The 25157-nt window shown below is 41.3% G+C and overlaps 2 protein-coding genes across 2 annotated transcripts; one reads left to right on the plus strand and one right to left on the minus strand.

Annotated features, from left to right (window-relative positions):
* Positions 1-839: 839 nt before the first annotated feature.
* dis3l (DIS3 like exosome 3'-5' exoribonuclease) lies at positions 840-18802 on the plus strand. Its single transcript, XM_084383272.1, has 18 exons — positions 840-1700; positions 2153-2306; positions 4450-4578; positions 7418-7553; positions 10302-10469; positions 10750-10822; positions 10940-11113; positions 11519-11688; positions 12031-12192; positions 13923-14173; positions 14814-14906; positions 15010-15298; positions 15913-16148; positions 16427-16581; positions 16667-16845; positions 16932-17077; positions 17281-17452; positions 17572-18802. Exons 1-18 carry the CDS (start codon positions 1571-1573, stop codon positions 17893-17895), a joined length of 3141 nt encoding a protein of 1046 aa, XP_084239398.1. The 5' UTR covers positions 840-1570; the 3' UTR covers positions 17896-18802.
* A 238-nt stretch (positions 18803-19040) lies between these two features.
* tipin (timeless interacting protein) lies at positions 19041-22662 on the minus strand. The gene is made up of 8 exons (XM_084383409.1): positions 22579-22662; positions 21038-21170; positions 20812-20905; positions 20636-20711; positions 20388-20510; positions 20232-20292; positions 19816-20070; positions 19041-19677 (listed from the first exon to the last, which is right to left on the minus strand). The coding sequence occupies exons 2-8, from the start codon at positions 21156-21158 to the stop codon at positions 19406-19408; spliced, it is 1002 nt and encodes a 333-aa protein (XP_084239535.1). The 5' UTR covers positions 21159-21170; positions 22579-22662; the 3' UTR covers positions 19041-19405.
* Positions 22663-25157: the final 2495 nt, after the last annotated feature.

A 25157-nucleotide genomic window follows, 5' to 3' on the forward strand; every position in this document is an offset into this window, starting at 1 on the left:
AACACTTTTATCATTAGGCCGAAAAACCAGCAACAAACGAAAGAAAAGAATAGTATAGAAGAGGACTTTGCCTATCAAGATATCAAGCTAGCATGCTAGCAAATTACTTACACATTCAGCAGACCTATATGGCTAATAACATGTAATTCATGGCAAAATTCAAACAGGATAAAAAACCATATACATTTATCTCTCACCATCGACTACTCTAGCCTACATATTTTTCTGGAGTAAGGTCCCATGGTGGTCCACATAGTGTGACTTCACCACTCTGTAACAGGCACATCTGTCAGTTTAGCTAACTAGCTACATTAAATTAATAAATAAAATTAAGTTAAAAAAAAAAAAAAAACTAGCTACATTAAACATTAAACCTTCCTCATCGTCTCTCGTTTATATCTGCTCTCACCCATTTTGTATTGAGAGAGCATAACTTTAGCCTTTATTAGCTGATGTGTTGACAGTTTTAAACAAGCAGCGTTGTTTTGGTTTTATGGGTCAGAATAACCACTAATCTACTAAACTGAGACTGGAAACCCAAAATAAACAGCTGGTGGCGTTTGTCCTCATACATTATCAATACTTGGTTAGACAATCCAAGTCCTGAAAGACGGGCAGTGCTGAAAACCTCTGGTGGTGAATGAAGGAATGTTGCTCCATCTTGGATTTTATTGATTTAATTGCAAATCAGGGGCTCTATTGGATGAAGTTGGTTTTTTTTTCTTCACTCAACAAACACCTGACATTTTGTACATAAAATACTTTTATTTATTCATTAATTCATTCATTGCAAAAAATCAAGAAAGATAATGAAAAATTAAGTTGGACCAAGGTAAATTATTAGTTATATTCCCTCTATTAAAACTTAAAGATCATTGACAGCAGGCCCTCATTAACAATGATGTAACAAGTAACAGCTTAAAATGACAAATAGATACAAAAATATACCAATTAATTGAGAATATAATTACAGTTCGTAAAAGATAAACAATAGAAATGTAGTTTAATAAAAACAAAAATGTCAATTTATGGCACAATGTATCAGTTAACTTATAATATCTAATCTCTTTTATATTGTGGTGTATTTAATGGCATATTTATTGTGTTATCGAGTCATTTATTTATTTATTTATTCTTTTTTTTTTTCTCCTGAAAGATTGTTGAAATGATGCGTTTGCGTTCACGCAACACAACAGGTTTGTGATACTTCTGTAGGTTCTGGACAGTATGGGCCATATAATACTCGGTATAATACTTGGAGATAGGTTTAACATGAAAGATTAGCATTGTTCTCTAAGATACAAAACAATCACACACTGGTAATTTCACGTTTAGCTCCTTTTCACTTTGTCAGAGCGTACTTGTAGACTCGTCATTCCTCTACGTCCAACAGCACGTGAACGCATCTAAAGGAGGACCTGCCTCGGCGTCATGACGTCAGCGGGCTTGCCTTACGCACTTCCCTGAAGTTCAGCCTGAATGTTTACAAACGTCGCTTCCCGCGTTAGAAGAAAAACAGGTGAATAACAAGAAGAGGCGGCCACACATGGAGCATCCCTGAGGCCCGAGGATGATTAAGACGGAGAGGATTCTGCATCTGAAGAGCCACCGGGGCAGGAAGGTCCGGGTGGTCCGGGAGCATTATCTGAGGGAGCGGGTGCCCTGCTACAGCTCCCTGTGTCAGGCGGACTGCGACAACGGTAAAGTCAGCTCGACACAAAGACACAAAACAGCCTTTATTTAGCTCCACAATGAACTCACGACACACAACACACTGCAGGTTATATTACAACAGGGAGACTGACAACGGAACAGACACTGTAGTAAGCCAAACTAGCTAACTTCAGTCATCCATCACACTCTTCTTCTTCTTCTTCTTCTTCTTCTTCTCTCAGAATTACTGCTTGATAAACTTGCATACAGTGTTGCTAAAACTAGCCAAGCTGGTATAAACGTTCAGTCATTAAAGCTCAGTTCATCTCAGCAGTACAAACATGAACTATAAAAAGATTAACTCCACTGTGGGAATCTAGACTTTTGTTGGTGTTGAAGTGAAATAAAAGACACTATCAGCCAAAATCACCATAACAATGATCAGTTATGGGAGAATGACAAAAATTAAATTCTCACATATCCGTTACTTGCCTACCAGATGGAAAGGTGCTGCCTGGAGATTTGACCCACTACGTGGTGCCTGATGTTGGAGTGGTGGTCGACTTTCTGGAGATCTTGGAGTTCAGAGAGCTGCAGGGCGTCGTCTTCACCCAGACCGCCTGCCAGGCTGTGCAGCACAGCAAAGGACGCAGGTAAACTCACACTAACATGCTGAGCAGACGAACAATGTCGTTTAAATTAATCATTTGGTATTTTAGTCTATAAAATGTCAAAAAAAGACAATCAGTGTTGTCCATAGCTTGAGAAGACGACTTCAAATGTCAGTAAGTCAGTTTTGAAAAAAGTAACCAAAAGTCATACTTGAGTAAAAGTAAAGATATCATGTTAAAATGTTACTTTGGTAAAAGGGAAAATCATCCACATGAATGGTTCTTAGGTAAAAATCTTCAAGCGTCTGATATTAAATGTACTTAAATATCAAAACCAAAAGTAATGTAACTAGTAACTAAAGTTATCAAATAAATGCAGTTGAGTAAAAAGTACAGTATTTGCCTGGAGTGGAAGTATAATGTAGAAGAAACTGGATATACTTAAGGAAAGTACCTAAAACTGTATTTAAGGACACTAAATGTACTTAGTTACACTCCATTACTGTATGTAGTTTACTGTTAAAAGAGAATATTTACATTTAAATAATGGATTATTCAGTATAGTCAGCAGTTAATTTAAAAGTCCACAACTAATCGATCAAGTTCCATCGAGGTTTGTAAATGTAAGTCGAGTCCTTTTAGCCTCGCACTTAGTTATATATCAACATATTTCAAATCAAGCATCCTGGTGGTCAGTGTCGTCAGTATCGCAGGATTACTTTTCTACAAGCAGACACAATATTTCATCTTCAGGCACCTGAAGGCAGCAGGACCGGTCCTCTGGTCAAGACCTTTAATTCCTTAAGCCGCTTTTGAATTAAGCATCTAATGACAACCTACCTGCATTAGTGTGTAGGAGTCGGCAGGGGTCAACCTCATTATATCAAAGCTCTGCTGACGAAGCTAAACGAGCTCCAGCCTGTGACGTGAAATCTCTCTCCCACACGAACGAGTGCTTTTGACAAACTTGATGAACACGGTAAATAAGGAGTCCCACCTGACCTCCGGTTTTGATTTCTGCTTACGCGGCCTTTCTAAAATGTTGCATCATTAATATGATGAAGCTTCACTTTTGATAATGTGAGGTAGACATCGCTGGTGGAGCATATGCTGATGCCATACTGTGTCAGTAATTGCAGTTTTCCATTCACACACAGGGAGCCGACAGAAACAAGCACTCTGTGTGTGTGTGTGTTAGTGTGTGTGTGTGTGAAGATTTGTGTATTTCCTTTGATTTTGCAGCTTCGCTTTTCTATCAACCCAGATTTTTTTGTCTAACTATAATTGTCTCATAATATACCGGGAGATTCTTTAAAGTGCATCTTATGCATTAAAAGAAATATCCAGCATGTTGCTCCTCCTGATGTTATATAAATTATATTGTTATTTAGATCGCCTCGGCTGCAACTTTATCCATGTGGGCAACTTCACTTGTCAAAGTTACGTCCACTAATAGTGCTTTGTTGTCACTGACAGGCTGAGGTTGTTATCCTAAGTGTCTGACAACATAATGGAAACATATACCTTATTGTTAAAAATATAAGTAGAGCCCGGCTGATACTTGATTTTTGGGACCAATGCCAATAACAATATTAGGAAGTTAAAATATTCCGATATCAATATATCGGCCAATATATACACATCATACTTCCATAAACATCATTTTTTTGCAGTGGAGATTATTTATCATTATTATTATATATATATATGTAATCAAACACTTATGACCAGGTTACAGTTTACCAATAAAATAAAATTACATCAGTACACTGAAACATTAAACTTCATCACATTGCCGTCATTGCTGTGTCACGGTTGCTGGCTGAGACGATCTACTGGACTGATTAAAAAAATGTTGTACCTATTAGTCATTTACACACCAAAATATGTACACTTAGGGACCAGGTTTAAAAATAGCAGATGTACCCTTTATCTCTTTAACACAGAGACTGGACTAACTAACTGTTTCTAGTCCCTGCGCTAAGTGAAGCTCAGCTGATGACAGTAACTTCATATTTACACACATGTATCAATCATTTCATTTCATTCTCTGCAATAAAGTGAACAGAGTATTTCATCAATGTCAGTAGAGCTACTCCTTTAATTGACTAAATTTACTGTTGTAGTTATTTCTATGATTTGGACCTTAACAGTGTCTTTTTTGCGTGTGTGTGTGTGTGTGCAGGCAGTACAACCGTCTACGAAACCTGCTCAAAGACCCTCGACATGACTGTGTGCTGTTTGCTAATGAATTTCAAGAGTATTCCTATTGTCCGCGAGAGAAGGGGGAGAGCCAGGAGAAGTGGCAGACCAGGTCAGTGCTCATTACCCTCCCATCACCATCACTGAACACTCACTAAAGATGGAAATGTCAAATTCCCCCTGGATACCCCTTTTCAACCAAACAGCAGTAACATTTTGGCTCCAGCTGGGAACAAACTTTTTGGTTTATAAACACATTTATTTTTCATGTGGAAATCCTCTTCTGGCTCAAGATTAGGTGAACTGACCAGAACAGAACCGCATCCATTTTGGTGGAAAACTCCCCACAATGTCTCCCCACATTTTTGGAAATAGGTGAATTAGCTGTATTTGTCACGAGTTAGGTAAGAAGATCAATACTCATCTCTGTACAGTAAATATGAAGCTTGGGCCAGCTGCCAGCTAGCTTAGCTTAGCATAAAGACTGGAAACAACAAGCCTGTCTCTGTCCAAAGGGAACAAAATCATGGTCATGCCGAGCAAGGTAATGTGATCTAAAATAACGGCGCTACAGCTGGTAACCATGGCTGCGATACAGCCATATATATTTTATAAGATTATATATAAATATATATATTTATATTAATATAACACCTGTTCTGTAGTTACGCACATAAGTTACAGAAGTAAAGGCTCGACTACAAACCAGGTGTTTCAGGCAGTGCAGGAGTGTTTTCTGACGGAGGGAGTTACTCCCTTCGGCGGAGACTTTGGACTTTCTCACTTTGCAGAACTTCAACATGCACAAAAATGCTTCATAATACAAGAAAGGCAAAAACCCAAAAAGCAGAATATGACATCTTTAACACAGTGTATCTCCTGTAATCAATACACGAATAAAAAGTATCGATACAAATATTTGACATTTGACAGGTTATGTGCTCGACTGTTCTCCAGGAAGTCCTTGCTGCCAGGTACTAACTGTTAGAGAGAAAACCACTGAGGGTTTTTTCCCAAAGAGTTGAACATCATTTCAGTGAAAACAGTTTCTGTTGTGATGAATCGGTTCCTCTGGCTCCTTCAGCAGATTTTAGATGAAAGTTTAAGAATGCGGTTTAGTAATGCATCAACCCTGAATTCATTTCAGCTTCAGTTCAACTCGTGCAGCAGAGGCTTATGGTGCAGAACCATGAGGCCACTTAGGGGCCCCCCTGTTGGCTGAGCTGTCAGTCAAACATTTACAATAGTCTGTCTCCATAGCGGCTCGAGGGCTGAAAGGCTAAACTCAGTTTTTCTAAAGATATTTTTCCTCCACTTCAGGTAAAAGTGCAATAACAAAGGAAGCTGGAGCTCCTCAGAATGAGAGGTTTACAGCGTAGACTTTATATAGACTCTGTTCGTTATACGTCTTTCTACTTAAAGTGTATCAAGATGTCTTGAACCATCGAGCAGATTTGAGCACATAAGCTCCAAAATTGAATGTTTTTCTAACACTCATTACTGAAATAGCTGAAGTTTGATGCTCTGCCAGCGGCCTGTTAGACGGAAGGCTTCAGATGATGAATTGGTGCAGTGAGGGTGGTGATGCTTTGATCTTTTTAAAAATGGATCTCTGTGGCTGCAACTAACGATTATTTTTAATACTGATTATTTTCATGATTAATCGATTTAAATAATTAATTTTTTAGTCCAAAGTGACGTCTTCAGGTTGCTTCTTTTTGTCCAACCAACAGTCCAAAACCCGGAGACTCTTTATTTACTGTCAGAAATGACAAAGAAAAGCAGCAAATCCTCCCATTTAAGACACTGGAACCAGACTATGTTTGACATTTTTGGTTGAAAAAGGACTGAAACAATTAAATAATCAATTAACAACAACATCAAAATAGTTGGCAGGTGATTAATCAACTCATTGTTGCAGTTCTTTTGATTTCAAACTAGACAAAAATCAGAGCAGAAGCCAAAATCCATAAATCCATGAATTAAAAGTTCAAATTAAATTGATATAAAACAGAAAAAAAACAACGTGAAGGTTGTGAAGGTATTACAAGCACATTAGATCAAATAATCAGCCAGTTGTTTCAGTCGTCAGCACTGCTCGTATCTGCCACATAGATGAATAAAAGTTTCAGTCAGCAGCTACTGACTCTGATACAGAAGGAGGAGATAATTATATGATGTGATCTGGTACATGATTGTTTCAGTGTTGCACACTAGATTGTTCCCAAACTTTTTTTTTCAACAAAATGTTTACGTTTTCAACATTTTACAAGAATAATAAATAACATTATACATGCATGCTCACAAATATCCAGCAGAATAATATAAACATGTACATCATATATAATTGTGAAAACCCTCATATTCCTTTTCATTTATCTACAAGAGTTGCTTAAATTTCCTCTGTTACTGTTGGTATAATTTTATTTTCCCAGATTCGTTCAACATACGAGATAAATCCTTGTACTTAAAGATAATTTATAAATAAGCCGCAGAAACTTTCTTGTTTGTCTTTGAGTGTGTTTGTAATTTTATCCAAAGGTGCAACATAAAGACATTTCTGTAAGTGACTGCCAAACACTTGGTCTATCAGTACTTTTCTACATTAATGCTATAGATTTATTGGCTTGGAAAAGGCTCGTATCTATAAAAATCTGTTCTGTGTTTTTACATTATATCCTCTGCACACAAACTTAGTTATTAACTCAGTTTTAAAGACAGAAGGCTGGAGGTGCAATCTGCCGTCACAAAACAAGTTTATTACATAAACAAGACAGTAAACAGAGCTGTGAATGACGTCTGTATTCTTCCACCATTTCACTTTGACAGGTGTGTTAATGTGCACGATAGAGGAACTAGATACAGAATATCAAAGTTTAGGGCTTTAACAGGCAAGCTGTCTGCATCCTCTTGTGTTTGTTAATTACCTGTGTGTGTGTGTGTGTGTGAAGGTGTGTGTACTCTGCAGCAGTATGGTACCATAACCACCTGGCAGGTATGATGGATGTTGTGATGATCACGGAGGACCAGGACGCCGTGGCTCAGTACAGCAGCCTCAACTCTGGAGTGTACGTCATCTCCGTCCAGGTACGTGACGCACCTGTACGTTAACGTTCACACCGCATACGGCTCAATATCTGCACAGTCCGTATGTATTTGGATACTGAGACTATTGCAACATGTTTGAAATCGATCAGAGGAAACAGTCTCACCTCGAGGTGAATTTAGTAGCTGTTCTGGAGCTTTCGGTCATATAAAATGATTTTGTTGAAGGTGTTCAGGAAATGTTGGTGTTTATATTCTGATACTGTCAGAAATGACAAAGAAAAGCAGCAAATCCTCTCATTTAAGAAGCTGGAACCAGACAACGTTTGACATTTATGTTTGGAAAGGGACTGAAATTATTGATCAATTATCATGATAGTGATGGTGATTAAATTTCTTTCTACCACTAATCGATTAATCGACTAATCGCTGCAGCTTTAATGACAACTAGTAAAACTCTTTCTTCTCTTGAAGATGATGTGAAAACCCCTGAACAGCAACAAAGGTTCTTGTGCTTTTTGTCTCATCTGATGTTTCCAAAGTCAAGAACATGAGCCTGATATCAGGAGGGTTGTGACCCCCAAGTAAAGACTTTAAAAAGAAAACTAATGTGAGGATTTATTTTCATATATTTGGCCATCGTTTCTCTCCTGTATGTTCTCAGAAGAGTAATCGCTGTCATCTGGAACCGCAGCAACAAAACTGAAAAGACATCCGACATGTAGAGAGACGATCAGTGAGACGAGCAGACAGGTTGGAAATAACTCAATAGTTTGGCCACAGTTATTGGTCAAAAGAAAAAATGAATCACCAACTATTTTGATGAGCAATAAATTGTTTCTGTTAAATGTCAAACACTGTCTGGTTCCAGCTTCTTAAATGTGAGGATTGCTGCTTTTCTTTGAAGAGAAAAAAAGGAGTGATTCACTAAACGATAAATGATTAATCGTAAGATGAATCCTCAGATTAATCGATAATGAAAATAATTTTTAGTTGCAGCCCTGTTGCTTATAACTACTACTACTACAATAATTGTCGAAATTATGAATTGATTTGAATAAAATAACAACAGAAATTCTTCTGAAAGTTGATAAACTTTGATTGAATAAATGAATTATCGCTCAGGCCACTAAGACATCGCAGAACTTAAGCCAAACTTGGACCACCATAAGATTTCATTTGAGACACCAGATGTTTCTAACAGAAATAACATACAAAATAATCAACAAACTACAATATATGTTGCTGTTTTTGTTGTTTTTTGTGAGGTAAACTGGTCGTTAAATAAACAGGATCCCTGATTTATTATTTTTCATAATCTGAGCAGGGTGGGCAGAGAGACACTTTGTTCAAGGAGTCAGTCAATTAAGGAAACTTCGGATCCTGGTACCATCTTAACGATACGGTTCAATAGTTGTTTGTTTTCGTCCCGTGGCCCACCGTTAAGTTTTAGTTTAGGCCCTTGAAGGGAAAAAGTTTGAGCAGCGCTGCTTTAGAGGATTTAAGACTGTAAAACATCTTACTTAGTTGTTTCCCTCTTCAATCCTGTTATTGTTATTTATGCACCAGCGCATCATGTAATGTTCAGAATGCTGAAGTGATCGTGCACCACCTAATTGTCTTGCATTGCGATGCCTCGTACACGCTCCATCCACATCGCTCCAATGAGCTGCTTGACAACTAATATGCTGTTGGTGTATTGAAGGAAAAAAACGGTCGGGAAAAGTAAAGTGTGATGGCTGGTTTAAAGTTTTGATGAAGTGGCTGCAGTGTGACTCAGTGGAGCGTCAGTTATATTAAGACGAGAAGCTGTGATGAATCACAGTGACTCACATATTCTGTGAACACCTGAGGAACAAGAGCAGTCATTTATTTGTCCTGTCTGCTTGTTAACAGCTGTCAGGTCATTATGGACATTAGTAGATGATGTTGTAAAACAAGCTGATGGATGGATGGATGAGAAGAGGCTGCTCTCAGGACCACCTGTGTATCAGGAGATCTTAGGAGTGAAGTTTAGTTAGTTTTACAGTAGATTTAGTTTGTTTTTGTCAGTATGTAGTAAGGATGTAGCTGCGTGTATATACAAAACACATTTACAAAATGTGCTACTATTATTCTACACGTCACTGTTTATTATTTTGATTTGTTTTGAAACCAGAAAAAATATTGTTTCAGTTTAGTTTTTATTAACGACTATCGTTTTTGTGCAGTTTCAGTTACAGATATTTTTCACTGCTTATTTTCCTTTTTAGTTTCAGTTTTAGTTAAGTAATGCTTGACGAGTACCTCGAGGTTTGGATTGATATGAAATAAAAGAAGCCTGCAGTCTACTACAACTCCCAAGGTGCACTTCTTTAAACACTGAGCTCAAAGCGTGATGAAACATTCAGCAGTTGAAATTGACCTTCAGATTCTGGGTCCATGTTGTTATGAAGTACAGCTCTGACTCCTGCCTCTAACTGGCTAAATCTCCATAGCAGCAGCAGCTGAGGCTGATGGGTATTGTTGTATTTAGTATTGGAATTATTCACCACTAAGGTCCAATGTAGGAAAAAACTGAAATGAGGATGAAATAATTAAAACTTGTGGCCACAACATGAATCTATAGTATCATTAAAATGTCCAGAAGACTTCTGTGTTTCTCTGTTAAAGGACATTTAGGACATTAAAAGAAAACACATTGCTGACTCAACTGAATTTAAGTGTAAAAGGTCCAAAAAATCTAATTGCATTATCCCCTGACGCATGATGCTAGTTTTTATTTCAGACCTGTGTCTCTTCATTTTGCAGGATTTCTTGCTAAACTTCTGGCCAGAGCTGCAGGTGGCTCATGAGCTGTACAGCTCCATTTCTCAGGCGCTACAAGAGAAGGAGAGCGAGGCCTCGCAGAAGGAGTACACTGAACATCTGCCCGCTGAAATCCTGGAGGCTGGAATCAAGTCTGGACGATACATTAAGGTACAGAACGAGTCCACCTACCTGGTGTGCGTCTAGTATGTATTTGATTAGAATAACGGTCTTGATGTTGGACAAAAAATGTATATAAAGCTTCTAAATGTTCCTAGTAAAAAAAATAAAATGCGCAGTAAAGCAAACTTGTGCCCGGCTTTGCCTCACAGGTAACCACAAAAATGAAAAACAACAAGTTGTAGAAGCATTTTCAGAGGAAATGGTACGAAAACAAACAAGATTGTTAATGTTAAAATCAGAATAGATAATCTCTGTCCTTCTTTATCAGGGTACTCTGAATATCAACAAGCACCACGATGAGGCCTCCATCATGACGGAGGGTTTGTCGAATAAGAACAAAGGTACAGAACCGCACCGACAGAGCAGAACATTCATTCATTCACTACAAACAAATATTTCGCTCCTGGACTTGTCTTCACTTCCTCTTGTCTGTCTCACCTTTTCCTGCCCCGTCTCAGACCTGAGTTGGGGCGTGTTGGTGTGCGGTAATAAGAATCGTAACAGAGCCGTGCACGGAGACACGGTTGTGGTGGAGTTGTTGCCAAAGAGCGAGTGGAGAGGGAAGGTCACAGCGCTGTCCGAGGGAGAGGAGAAGAGCGGGGAGGAAAACGAGAGCAAACCTATGCCGACAGGTGAGACGATGCGTAGCGACTTACAGTAAGTCATCAACTTGTGCTGCTGCCATGTTTTCTGTCCTGTTTGTTCGTCCATTTGCGTGCTAGTGTATTGAACAGAAAAAAAAACTAAAGTAACCCTGATTTTTAAACACTACACTGAAATTAAGAGGAAAGTTGAAGCCAGCTGTCAAGAAAGAAACAACTAGTTTGTTAGTGTACTTGACCATGTGGCCATGTGTTAGTGTTGTATCTTCTTCTCTCCTGCAGCACATTTCATCCAGTTTTCACCTGATTTGATATCAACTGAATGTGCTGGTAGAGAAAAGGGACATTTTGTCACTCAAACATACAAATGCAGCGAAGCGTACTGATTTAACTATATGTTCTAGTTCATACTGATGTCTCATCTTAAATCCACAGGTCGTGTTGTGGGGATCCTGCAGAGGAACTGGAGGGATTATGTTGTAACTTTTCCTCCCAGAGACGGGACTCAGTCTCAGAGCAGGAACTCTCAGCGGATCCTGGCTGTTCCCTGGGACCGCCGCATCCCCAAGATCCGCATCAGCACTCAGCAGGCCGACGCTCTGCAGGTCTGGATTGCCCTCTGATTTATGATCTCGTGTGATTAGAAAAGGAATTTGACTTTAATAAGATTTCCTGACAGGAAACTTATAACTGGATATCTTCTATTCTTCTGTTTGTTTGGTGTAACAAGAGTCACTTCTGGATTTTTCGCTGCATTTATCTGCCTTAAATAATGATTAAAATTGAAGTAAATGATGCTTCATGTATATAAATAGTACTTAACTTTACTACTGACATGGTTTGAAATCATCCCAACATAAATGGAAATAATGGAATGTAAAGAAAATCTCTCGTGTCATAAAATGTGGCCGATGTTGGCGACTTAAGCTCTTGTCTCTTTCCCTCAGGACCACAGAGTGGTGGTGCGCATTGATTCATGGGAAAGCACGTCGCTCTACCCAAACGGCCACAGCGTGCGGGTGCTGGGTCGGGCTGGAGAGCTGGAGACGGAGGTCCAGACCATCCTGATAGAGAACTGCATCCACGTGCCTGCCTTCTCAGACGCACAGGTCAGAGAGGAAGCTCCTCACCCTCTGATGTTAAACAACACTTACACTCAGTCTTTTAAATTTCTGTAGGCAAAATTTATCAAACAAAAAAATAACACTTCTGACATAAGGTAGCAGACACAGAGCTTTGTTTTCAGGAACCTTACAAATTTACATTTTGTATTTTTTAGTTTCCACCAGCTCCTTCAAAAAAGCTGCTACACTTTCTTCACTTGCTAGTCATGAAGCCATTCAATGATTTAAAGATCCCCTCCAGACATGTTTTAAGATGTATATGAAATACTCTACTTTGGATGATAATTTGCATCTGATGTTTTCCCACAAAAAGTCCAATTATCTTGAAATGACATTTACTCCTTCGCCCTCACTTTAAATTCTTCCCACATCACACTTGTGTTTGCTGAATATTGGACCAGGATCGGCTTCAAAACTACTTTTCAGTGAGCTCAGAGAAGCTTTTCACTTTGGGCTGGGATGACTGTGGAAAGAGCCCTCTGGTGTCAAACTCAAACAAGAGAGTAAACACACACACAAAGAAAGAACTTATTGTAGATTATTTGCTGAATTTATAAGAAGGTCCAAATAGTGAAGAATTTGTCAGAGACAGCGTTTCAAAGTTTATAACGTGTTTCCTCACTCACCAACTCACTAAATTTAGCAATTTTTTAAGGGAGTCTGGTGACTTTCTCCACGGGTGACTAAAAAGTATTCACCTTTATTGGTTACTGTTAAAATGTGACATGTTTAGCAACAATAAAATGTTTCTTCTTTCATAAATTGAATGTAAATGGTGAAATCAGTGTAAACAGTGTGTTCAAACAGCTGCTAAATGTTGGCAGGTAAGACTTTAGCACTTTAGACACAGAAGCAGACAGGCTGGTACAGCCATGCTGCCACAAACTGACACTTTTTACAAGGAAACAAACAACTGACTGTTTTCATTTAATGCTGAATTTACAAGAAGGAGACAATGATTCAGAGTCTGTCAGAGACAGAGTTTCATAATGTTTTCAAAGTTTCTTCTAAAGCAACAGCTGTTAAAATCTGAGTTGAATGTGGTCTTGAGTGATCAGATCCCAAATATGTCCTCAATGCACCTTGGAGGCGTTCACACCTGTACCTTCGTTCATTTGTGATCAGATCACTCATGATAAAAGTCGGGATGAAGACTCGGTCTAGTTTTACACAACTGGCCTCAGTTTTGAACAGCTTCAGAAGGACGGTGCTGAGCAAACATGTGGTGGCGCTGCCACCTGGAGGCCACGTCCTTGGACAGTGTTCTCTCAGGCTGAAGTGTCTCCTCTAAGGAGCAGAGTCCATGAGGGTTAAATGGTCCCCCTACTCTTTGTGAGGCATATTCACCATATGAGAACACAACGATGAATAGTTGTGTTGCTCAGTGTGCCGTACACAGAGGAATGAAACGGCCTTGTTGAAACTACGTATCGGTTAGAGTTCACCCAGCTCATGTTTACCTCTTCCTTTCATTACGTCCAAGGACTTAACAGAATCCAATAACCTTTATTTCTGCACATTGCTCATGTTATTTTGTAAAGAAACACCTCTCAGCACAGCACACAGTATCTGATGGTCTCCTCTGAGCCCAAAGCACAGGCAACATAAATTATTCAATGAGTCCCTTCGCTTTGGCTCGAGTGTTGCACAGCTGCCTTTGTAACATTTTCAAGACCTTATGTAACCCTGAGTTTTCTGTCTGTGCCTGTCCTCAGCTGAGAGAGATGCCGGCCAACTCTCCCGAGAAGCCGTGGAGGATGGATCCAGTCCAGGTGGCAGAGCGGCGGGACCTCAGGGAGACTCACCTGGTGTTCAGCATCGACCCGCGGGGCTGCGAGGACGTGGACGACACGCTGTCGGTGCGCAGCATCGCCGGCGGGAAGTTGCTGGAGCTGGGGGTCCACATCGCAGACGTCACCCACTTCGTCACTGAGGGCTCGCTCACCGACCTGGAAGCACGTATGAGGTGAGGAGCGAGTTGGACTGTACTGTAGTGGAAACACCAGAAACACAACAACAGGAGAGAAGAAACTAATGAGAAGTTATGTCTGACTTTCTGTTGCATCATTCAGCTGTAGCACTGAGTGTCTGTCAGTCTCAGCACTGTGTGGAAAAGTGTGTCTATTATTCTGTCCAGTCACTGAATACAGTATACAGTTTTGTCCTTCTACAGGGCCGGGACAACACCACACGACGCATAAATTGTCCTTTTACAATAACAGAAACTGAACCTAGAAAACATACTGTATCGTTTCAGGACCGGCTGGATCATATTTGTCTATCATCAGTTCAGTTCAAGATTCTTCACATTTAAATTGAGGATGTGTGATTAGCTGACTTGTCGTTTGTCAATTTTGACTATTTTTAGTGTTTTCTGTCTTTTAGACGAGCTGGCTATTCTAAGTTTAAACTTCCTTTTAAACCTCCTAAAATAAAGAATATGAAGATTATTTATTTTACAGCATTATCAATAATAGCTGGCGAGCTGTAGGTTGTCCCAGCCATTGAAATGAAGACGGTGATGAAGTGATAGAAGAAGGGGGACCAAAGACTGAATGTCACTGCTTTGGATTTCTTTATTTTTCCCTCTTCTGTCTCTTCGTAAGGTCGACGACGTACTACCTGGCAGACCGCAGGTACGACATGTTGCCTGCTGTTCTCAGTGCAGACCTCTGCTCTCTGCTGGGAGGAGTCGACAGGTCGGTGAACTCCACATCTCTACATCACTTTGCTTTGGAAGATGTTTAGTTAATCAGTTGGTGAACATGTTAAAACACGGCATCTTCAAATCTTTATGCACAGGTATGCCATGAGTGTAATGTGGGAGCTCGATGCACAAACCCTCGCCGTCAACAAGGTGTGGTACGGTCGCACAGTGATCCGCTCCTCTTACCAGCTCCACTATGAGCTGGCCCAGGCGCTCCTCAACGGAGAGCAGGCGGAGGTACCGGAGCTGGCCCAGCTGGAGCCTGAGGTGAAGGATGCTAAGCTAGCTGAGCTCACCCAGGCTCTGGAGACGCTGACACATGTAGCCAGACACCTCCGGGCGCAGAGGGACAGAGGAGGAGCACTGGAGCTGGAGGGGGTGGAGGTAAGATTAGTCTATCCTCTTGTCTTTTCTTCTAAGTAAAGGATTATCTCAGATGTTTTATTTGTATTTAAGTAGTATTTACTTTTAAGATTTGACATTAAAACTGTGCCGAGTTACTTCCTGGGATCCATTCTTCTGCAGAAACAGATTACATTACAGAAGTGTTAATCAAAACTTCAGGCAGATGAGTTCAGGTTCCAAATAAAAACAAATAACTGAAAGAAAAGACCAAAACTGTTTTTGTGGCTGTTTCCATAATTGGAAAAATAATGTAAGGAACTTAGAGATTATCCTGTTAAAAGAAACCTTCTTTAGCTCTTCTTAAATAGTAAACACAGGAGAGAAGATCGTGTAGATCAGACTTAGAAAATGAGGAGGACAGGAGGAGGAAATAGTGCATTTGTTGGGGACTATTTTCAGCGGCGGATAAATCCATATTTGATGCTCTAGTGAGTATTTGTGGCAGCAGGACGGTGTTGGTGGGATTAAGTCAGGTGGATGGTATCAAGGGATTTGTTGACAATAACAATGATATAGAATATCATCAGTTTTGTTTTCCAAGATGGTGAATTTGTAAAACATACTCTTATCACTGTTAAACCATCCCTCTTCAGGTGCGTGCCCAGCTGGATGAGGAGAGGAACATCACAGCTCTGGTCCCCCGACAGCCGCTGGAGGTCCACGAGACCGTGGCTGAGTGCATGATCTACGCCAACCACTGGGTGGCGCGCAAGATCCAGGAGACCTTCCCTCATCAGGCCTTGCTGAGGCGACACCCGCCTCCACGGCAGGAGTTCTTCAGCCAGCTGGTGGAGAGCGCCACGGCCAAGGGATTCACCATCGATACCAGGTGACTGACAGTGTTGTTCATGGGAGCTGCATGTTTGAGTCTTTCATGGTTTACAAAAAAAATCCCCTCTGCCAGTAACAACAGCGCTTAGAGAGTGAGCAAGTCACTACATTAAATCTGTGTTGCACTCAGTCACACAACAGTTACATGACTGAGATGATTTGTTACATCAGTTTAAATTATTTTCTCTCTTTGTCAAGCCGTGATGTATTTTCCCACATCAGCTGTCAGCTGCTGGAAAGAGGCTCGTGTTTATAAAGTTAATTCTGTTCCTCCAGGACCAACAAGGCTTTAGCCGACTCTCTGGACCGGGCTGTGGACCCACAGGACACGCTGGTGAACAGGATGCTGAGAATGATGGCCACCACAGCCATGTCACAGGCCCTGTACTTTTCTACCGGTCTCGAGTCCCAAGACCAGTACTACCACTACGGTACACCAAATACAACCTTCAGAACATCTTTATTTACGTCTTTTTTATGATTTGATGCGAACTGATGTCCTTTTTTGTCTCTCAGGTTTGGCTCTGGACCGTTACACACACTTCACCTCACCCATCCGCCGTTATGCCGACATCGTGGTGCACCGCCTTCTCACCGCAGCCATCGCCACGGAGAGGGGGACGGACTCTGGTAAAGAAATAGCCAGTAACAAAGAACTGGAAGAATTGGCTCAGCATATCAACAACAAGAACCGAGTGAGTGCTGTTCTGTGATCCTCTGGGTCGTAATTCACTTCTGACTGTATAAAATAAACTCTTCTGACCTCCGTGTGATTCTCCAGGCAGCCCAGCGGGCCCAGAAGTTGTCCACGGTCTTGTTCCAGTGTCTCTACTTCAAAGAACGAGACCCTGAGACTGACCAGCAGTGTGTGGCCGACGCCGTCATCTACTCCATCAGAAACAACGGCCTGCTGGTGTTCATCCCAGAGTAAGACACTCGCTGGGAGTTTTAAGATCTCTCTGTATTATCAAGGTTTTTTAAATGTTTTCGGGCTTTCGAGTTACAACACTATGAACTGTGGGTAATTCCCATGTCCAAAAAATTGTGAAAAATCCTTGTCACAATTTCCCACAGCCCAAAGTGACGTCTTTAAATCGCTTCTTTTGTCAAACCAACCTGTGCTTTTTCAGGTATGGTGTTAAAGGCCCGGTGTACCTGAAGAATCGGGAGGGTCAGGTGGTGGCTGCAGGACAGGACGGCGGCTGTGAGTGGCAGAGCGGCTCCTTACGCCAACATTCAGACCACATCAGCACCACCTCCAGCTGCGGCACCTCCACCTTCAGACTCTTCGACCACATCACCGTGAGTCGCACGATATGTTCAACCTGAGGGATTAAATTTGATTGTTTTCTCACTCTTACACAAGTCAACGAGCCTTCATTTAGTTAAAGAAAATATTGTCAATCCTCTGCTCTCCACAGGTTCGTGTATCTGTCCACTCCACATCTTCTCACGCCGACAGTCTAAACCTCGAGGTCATCAGTAACAAGCCCCACCGCAGCGCCGAGCCCCAGCAGCCCCACTCCCAGGGCCGCAGCCAGCTGGTCCAGGAGGTGGTGCGCCTGGCCGAGGAGGCGCACCAGCAGGCCCAGGAGAAGGCGGCCCGTCGGCCCAAACTCTCCAGAGAGGAGAGAGAGTTCAGCCAGAGCAGAACTCCCAATCTGTACTCTCTGCTGGAGGAGGTGAGGGAGCTCGCTCTGATGGACCTGGACATGGCTGCACAGGTGTGTGCGACATCAGCGTAGTGAAGGACGCAGCAGAGCCTATCACGGATGACTGAAGTGAACATTTCTCAGAAATATCAGTAAAAACATCCACGAACAAATGACATGAATCTACATCAGAACAGCAACAAGCAGGAAATGTTCTTCTTTCTGAACAATGTTGGAAAGTCAGGTGAAGTATTAGTCCACAGAACATTTCAGGAGCTAGAGACTTGTTTTAAAATAGGCAGAAACAACCAAAAAACATAAATGGCTCCATGCAGCTCGTCTGCTGTAATCTAAGTCTTCTTCAGATGTTTAGCAGAATGCTGCAACTCTGTTTTACTGTGAAGCTCCCGAAATGTTCTGTGGACTACGAGACTTCACCTGACTTTCATCAGCATGGAGGGAGGAGATGACTGGATTCACGTTTGGTGAACTTATCCCTGACATTTCTTCAGCATTTTCTTAAAATCATAACGGCAGATTTGTGGTTATTTATCGTCTGAATACTTTGCGTCACCTTAAAGGACAATGACGTCTCTGATCATATTAATTTGCCGATTCTGATTGTTTTCCTGATGCTCGTCCACAAAAATAGTGAACACACTGAGACATTAAATGATATCTAACTTGAATTTTAACAAAATTGGTGGCACTTTAATAGCTACTGATACAAACAAGCAAGAGTATAAACTATCGAAAGTGATAATTTGATTTTAGTAAGCACATTCATACATGCTGTATGCTTAAAAAGGAACTGGTGCTTCAGTAATTACTGACTTGTAATTAGTGTTCACCCTCATTATGACTCTCGTGCATCAGTTGAATGTTTTTTGAGCTCTTGCTCGTTTGTATCACAGTAAAGTTTCCACAGTCTATTTTTGTAACATTGTTGATTTTGTGTCTTTTGTAGTTTGTAATTAAACCTGAATGGATGAACACTGAAGTCGTGTCTGAGTTCGGAGCTGAAGCATTTTATGTATTGTAAATAGTTATAACATAAGTATTAGTATAAAAATAGAGTAATTGAAAACACTCATTATAACTTGAGGCAGTTTTTGGTACTCAGGTAAAACAGGTGATGGTGGATATTATTGAAGTGAAGCCGACTCGTACTTTCCTTAGAGTGTGGACTTTACTATCCTGTATGTGAAGATGAGATCAGTGTCTTTCGACTGAAACAATTCAATTTAAAATTAAATCTTTATTGTTGTTCACTGTTATAAAATCACTGGTGAGAACACAGCTCGGCTCACAGTTTTAGACATTTCACCAGAACAGACTTAATATTTTATCATGTTGCTGCCTCACATGCTGCACTTACTACATTCCTACATGAACAACAAGGCACCTTAACGTCAGACAGGCATGTTTTTTAGTTACTAAGTTATAAAGGGTCATTTACAAGTATAAAACATAAAGAAGCAACAGGAATTTGTGAAACCAAACACAATCCTACCGGTGGTATAATCTGAAAAAGGAAAAGTTTGGGTCGTCCGTTTCAGGCAGGAACCAGAAGAACAAGTTTTCTGTGTGCTGCTCTTTAGCATTAATGTCCGTCCTCACACTCATTACTGGGCTGATGGGGCTGACTGGTGCTGCCGTCTTCCTCTTTCTCGCTCTGAGGTGATTCAGCAGAAGGTTCAGAGTCTTTGTGTGGCTGCTCACTGGGCTCTTGTGTGCTGCTGCTGGTTGGCTTCAGGTCCAAATCCTCCATCTCCTCATCCTGATTTTCAGAGGCGTTGAGGACATTTGCAGAGGAGACAGACGTGGGTTCATCTGCTGACGTGGACGACTCAACAGTCTGGGAGTCAGAAGGATCTGGAGGGCAGCAGCGTAACGTTCAATTAAACTACTATCCTCTGAAATGTAATTATTTTAATTATATTTCCTGTGTTTCAGATGTGAAATCAGGTAGAATCTTATTTTCCATCACTGAGCAGATGAAATGCCTCTCACCTGTCTGCTGCTGCTGCTGCTGCTGGCGGGCGAGCTTCCTCTCCAGGGCTCGCTGTCTGTTCAGCTCCATGCGTTTACGCTGCTCCTCGGTCAGAGATGGTGCAGCTGGAGAAAGAGCTGCTGAAGAGGGAGAAGGTGGGGCAGCTGGAGCCGGGGTGGAGTGGACCGGCGCTTGCAGGTCATCTGGGAAGACTGTGCTGTTGAACGGATCTGGATCCCCGAAGACGTGAGATTCAGGAGCTGCTTCTTCTTCAGCTAAACCAAAACAATTCATCACATAATCCTGGATTTAGAGTCAATCTGAATCTTGTTCGCTCTCATATGATTATTATTTTTTCGTGTGACCTCATGTCAAGGACGAGTCTCGCAAAGGAATTAACAGCGGCTGAAAAATTGTTATTATTGTCATGTCTTACCATTACCCATGTAGTCCTCGTGTGTCAGCGGCATGTCCAGTCGTATCCGTTTCAGACACGTCTGCCAAATACAAAAATGCAGAGAAGTTACAAACACTGCACTGTAGAAAATAAGTACATATCATTAAATATTCAGCATGAACATCCTCTTCCCACCTGCACTTCCTTCTTCTTGCCGAGTCTCTCCACTTTGTCAATAAACTCCTCAAACTGCAGTTTTGGATACAGCCTGTGGGCCCAGTTCTCCATCTTATGCATCAGCAGCTGCAGGTCCTCCGCCTGGTCGGACAAAACACACAAACACCCTGAAACGTGGATGATCTGATGGAGTACAGTCAACGTAAACTCCTCCACAGTCGCCTGTAACGTCTGGCTTCATTAACATGTCTGCTGTCAGCTCTCACCTCGTGTCCTTTGCCTTTGAAACGGACGTCATCAAACAGTGTTCGCAGAGCTGGAAGTCCTCTGTCTGAGATCAGCCTGAAGAAAAAGAAGTACAACATGTAGGTCGCTGTCTAGACTCCTTTTATTATCCTGCATTTTAATATATTAAAGTCCTCCATTATGATGTCTGAAGTACCTGTTAGAGTCCAGTTTGGGCTGCGGCCTCTTCACTCCTTTCCTTTTAGCAGCAGGAACCTCATCCAGCTTGGACACGTCGCCATTTTCCTCGTCTGCATGAGCCACATCACATGACAACAGGACAGGAGGTCAACATGCTGACAGTGACAGAAATCCTTCAGCAGGGCAGGTTAGGAGCAAATGAAGACTCAGCTACATCTTTAGTGTTACATACAACTTCTCACCATTTCCAAAGGGGTCTCCTTCATCTTGTCCTCCCGGGCCCGGGGACTGAGGTGGTGGGAGAGGAGGGAAAGCTTCATCCTTCAGGCCGTCGTAGTCACCAATTTCCAGTGGGCCGCGCATGGTGTGTAACTCCTGGAAGGAAAAAATAAAACATGGATCAGTCAATATCAACTTTAAAAGCAATGAGTTCTTGTTTGTCTGACTATTTTTTGGCAGATTACACAGGAGCATATCATTTACTGTAGTACAACTATGAAAACATGAATTATTTTGATTTCAAAATCAGTGTCAGTATACTGTATCTCAGAGGCTGGACTCAAAATCAGAATGAAAGTAAGATTGATTGATTGAAACATGGTGGAGAAAACAACACTCGAGTGACATGGACTGGATTCAAACACAATTAATTACCCACACACTGTACTTCCATACCATCTTGAGATTCTGTTTTAAAGTGCTTGACATCTGCAGTTCGATATTTTACATTAAAATATATGACAGCCTTATAAAATTCAGTGTATCTTCATGTAAAGTTGTCTAACCCTCAACCAACTACAACATTAAAAGTGCTCCTTATACTTTATGTGATTTATACCCGGTCATAAAAGTACCCAAAGGTGATACTTGAGTAAAAGTAAAGATGTTGTGTTTAAGTATTACTTTGGCAATGAACTGTACTGCAAGTATCAAAAGTATTTTTCTAGCAATTAATACATTTAAGTATCAAAAGTACAAGTAAAAGTATATATATATATTTACATGTATGTACTTGTACATACAGTAAACAATGGGTAGACCGATTATCGGATCCAATATTGAACATTTTTCTGACTCAGTGTGAATCAGCTGACTGTCAATAAAATAAATTAATTTCAAAATGCATTATTTTGGCTCTGATGCAGCATGTTATCAGTCAAATGAATGTTGTGTTGACTAACAAGTACAATATTTGCCTACAAAATGTAGTGGAGTGTACGTATTGGGTAGCAGAAAATGTAAATAATCAAGTAAGTTGGTGTTGACATGAATTTTATTTTCAATATCAGGTATGATTATAGGCCCTGATATCAGTCTTCATCATCACTGTTGACTTTCACTCGCAGTCGGTATCGGCCATGGGTGAACAGATATCGGTCGAGCACCGCGTCATCACCGGAAGGCGGTAAACTCAATCATGGCCAAAACACAAAGAGTGAAGACGGTTTGTCCTCCGTGTTTCACCGTCATACACAGAAACAAGTCCGGGCTGGACAGACTGTGTGAACAGGACATTCACGTCTTTGTCTGAACGTTGGTTGAATCTAACTTTATGTTGGAGACACGTTTATAGATGTAGGAGCGAGTGAACGCCGCTGCTAAGCTAACTACGAGCCGCTGCGGACACTTTGAGTCAGTCAGCCAACTAGCTAACATGTAAACTAGCTGCTGTCAGCGAAACGGTGAAACGTTACGAGTCAGCTGAAACCACACAGACACCAACATGACCGCAGCTCATAAAATACAAGACTGGGTCAAACTAGAAGTCAGAAAACTGTCCCACCTGTCAGCAGCTGTCCGGAGGAAGAAGCACGAAGCAGCGGCAAGCTAGCGACACCCACATCCGGTACAGTTACGGCTTTCAAAATAAAGTCCGACAGATATTAGCCAAAACTACAAATTATACATGTGGAGGGTGGCAGCGTGTAATCAGTTTTTCCTTACAGTGTTTCTCTGCAAAGATAACATTGAAACATGGACATAAAAACACAACACAAGTGTCCATTTTCAGTGAATTTGCAGTCAGACCATGTTAAACTATATGATGTATTGTGCTCGTTAGTTAACGGGGTAGTTACAGGCAGTGGTGGATTTATGAAATTCGGGGCCCAAGGCAAAGGCAGGCATGGGGCCCTCTGAAATGAGAAGACAAGAGGCAAATACTGCACTTTCTACTCCACTACTGTACATCATTTACGTTGCTGGTTACATATTTCAAACCCTTCCTGCCCAGTGAAAACCATGTACCCTCAAAATGATGATTTAATGCTAATATTTGTGATAAACTGAAAGAGTCTTCCTTTGTGGGGCGACTTCTTCAGCCAAAACTCTTTAAAAAAGCGTCTTGGGCCAGCTGGAAAATACATCATGACAAGACTTCAGTGAAGTTAGTTTTAAGTTGGATATTCGACATTCGCAGCCACTCCAACATTTCAAGTGCACCCGTATTACAGACTTTACAGTAAACACACGGAGAAGACGGCTACAGCGTGTACCGACTTCCTGTTTTCAAAATAAAAATGTGGGATATTTAAAGCAGAGATACTGTGTTTAAAGCTATTGAGAAGGTATTGAGCTATAATGCTAATATTTACATATAGCCTAAAAATACATAAAAATTATTATTATTATTAACAGATGTAAAATGTAAAAACAAGAGGTGTATCTCATGCAGCCAGTGTTACAGGATCCCGACATGATTTTGAGTCAATTGATCACATGACCTGGAAGCTATTGAGCTAACATGCTAATATTTACATATAAAAATTAATAAAAAATAATAAAAAATATTTAGAGATGTAAAACGTAAAAACAAGAGGCGTATCTCATGCAGCCAGTCTAGTTACATGATCCCAACATGATTTTGAGTCAATTGATCACATGACCTGGGAGATATTGAGCTAAAATGCTAATATTTACATATATTTATTTATCTAATATTTGCTGCTGCTGCCAGCCGCTGCCGCTGCTACTGCCGCTGCTACTGCTGCTGCTGCTGCTGCTGCTGCTAGCCACTACTGCCGCTGCGGCTGCTACTGCTGCCGCAGCCGCAGTGAAGACAGTAGTCACTTTCTGTAACTTGGAGATCAGCTTTCTGTTTTCAAATCAAATCAAATCAAATCAACTTTATTTATATAGCACCTTTCATACATGTTAAAATGCAGCCCAAAGTGCTGTACATTAAAAGAAAAGAAAAATGAAACAAACCCCGCATAACATCCCCATTCATGTGACACAGATACACACGCATATGCGCACACACACACATGCGCACACACTCACGCACACGTACACACACACACACACACACACACACACACACACACACACACACACACACACACATATATACAAAATAAAATGTAGTATGGCTGAGCACCGATAGACCAGGTGAGGAAACGCCAACCTGTTGGAGCCATCCCCACCGAGAGCCCCCCAAGGCCACGACCACAGGGGGGGCGCCGCCACAGAGACCATCCCGACCCAGACAGCCAGGGGCCCCTACCACGGCCATAAAGCCCTGGGGCAGGACTCCCTGACTATCCAGGCCCGGACTATCCCCAGGATGGCACCCCCGCAGGCAGGCCAGACAGAGCTCCCGGAGTGGAGGGCCCCCATGAGGAGAACAATGGAGCTGGAAACTAAGAACCTATAAGCTATTAAAAGAGATGGAAGAGCGTCCTAAAACAACATAAATGAATGTTAAACCCATAAATGCAGTGTTAAAATAGATACATGAAAATATAAATAAATACATAAATAAAAAATAAATAATAAAACTTTTGAGAGGAAAATAAAAGACAATAAATGAGTAATACTAAAAGTAAATAAATAAAATGGAGTAAAATGAGTTAAATTAAACTAAAATAACAATGATAAAAGGGAGCTCAGTTAAAAGCTAGATTAAAAAGATGAGTCTTGAGCCTACGTTTAAAAGCATCAACAGACTCCGCGGCCCTGAGGCCCTCCGGCAGGCTGTTCCACAAGCGAGGGCCGTAATGATAAAATGAGGCTTCACCAAAGGTTTTGGTTCTAACCTTGGGAACAGATAAAAGACCAGTACCGGAGGACCTCAGGGTCCGGGAGGGCAGATACGGTAAAAGCAGGTCAGACAGATAAGAAGGGCCAAGGCCGTTAAGACACTTGAAAACTAATAAAAGAACCTTAAAGTCGATCCTGAAGCGCACAGGGAGCCAATGCAGCGATTCTAAAACGGGTGTAATGTGGGCCCGCTTTCTGGTCTTCGTCAGCACACGTGCAGCTGAGTTCTGGAGCAGTTGAAGGTGTGAAAGGCTCTTTTTTGGAAGACCAGAGAGCAGGGCATTACAGTAATCTAATCGGCTGGAGATAAAAGCATGCATT

The sequence above is a fragment of the Pagrus pagrus genome (genome assembly GCF_965226575.1).
Source record: "Pagrus pagrus genome assembly, chromosome: 1".
NCBI lineage: Eukaryota > Metazoa > Chordata > Actinopteri > Spariformes > Sparidae > Pagrus > Pagrus pagrus.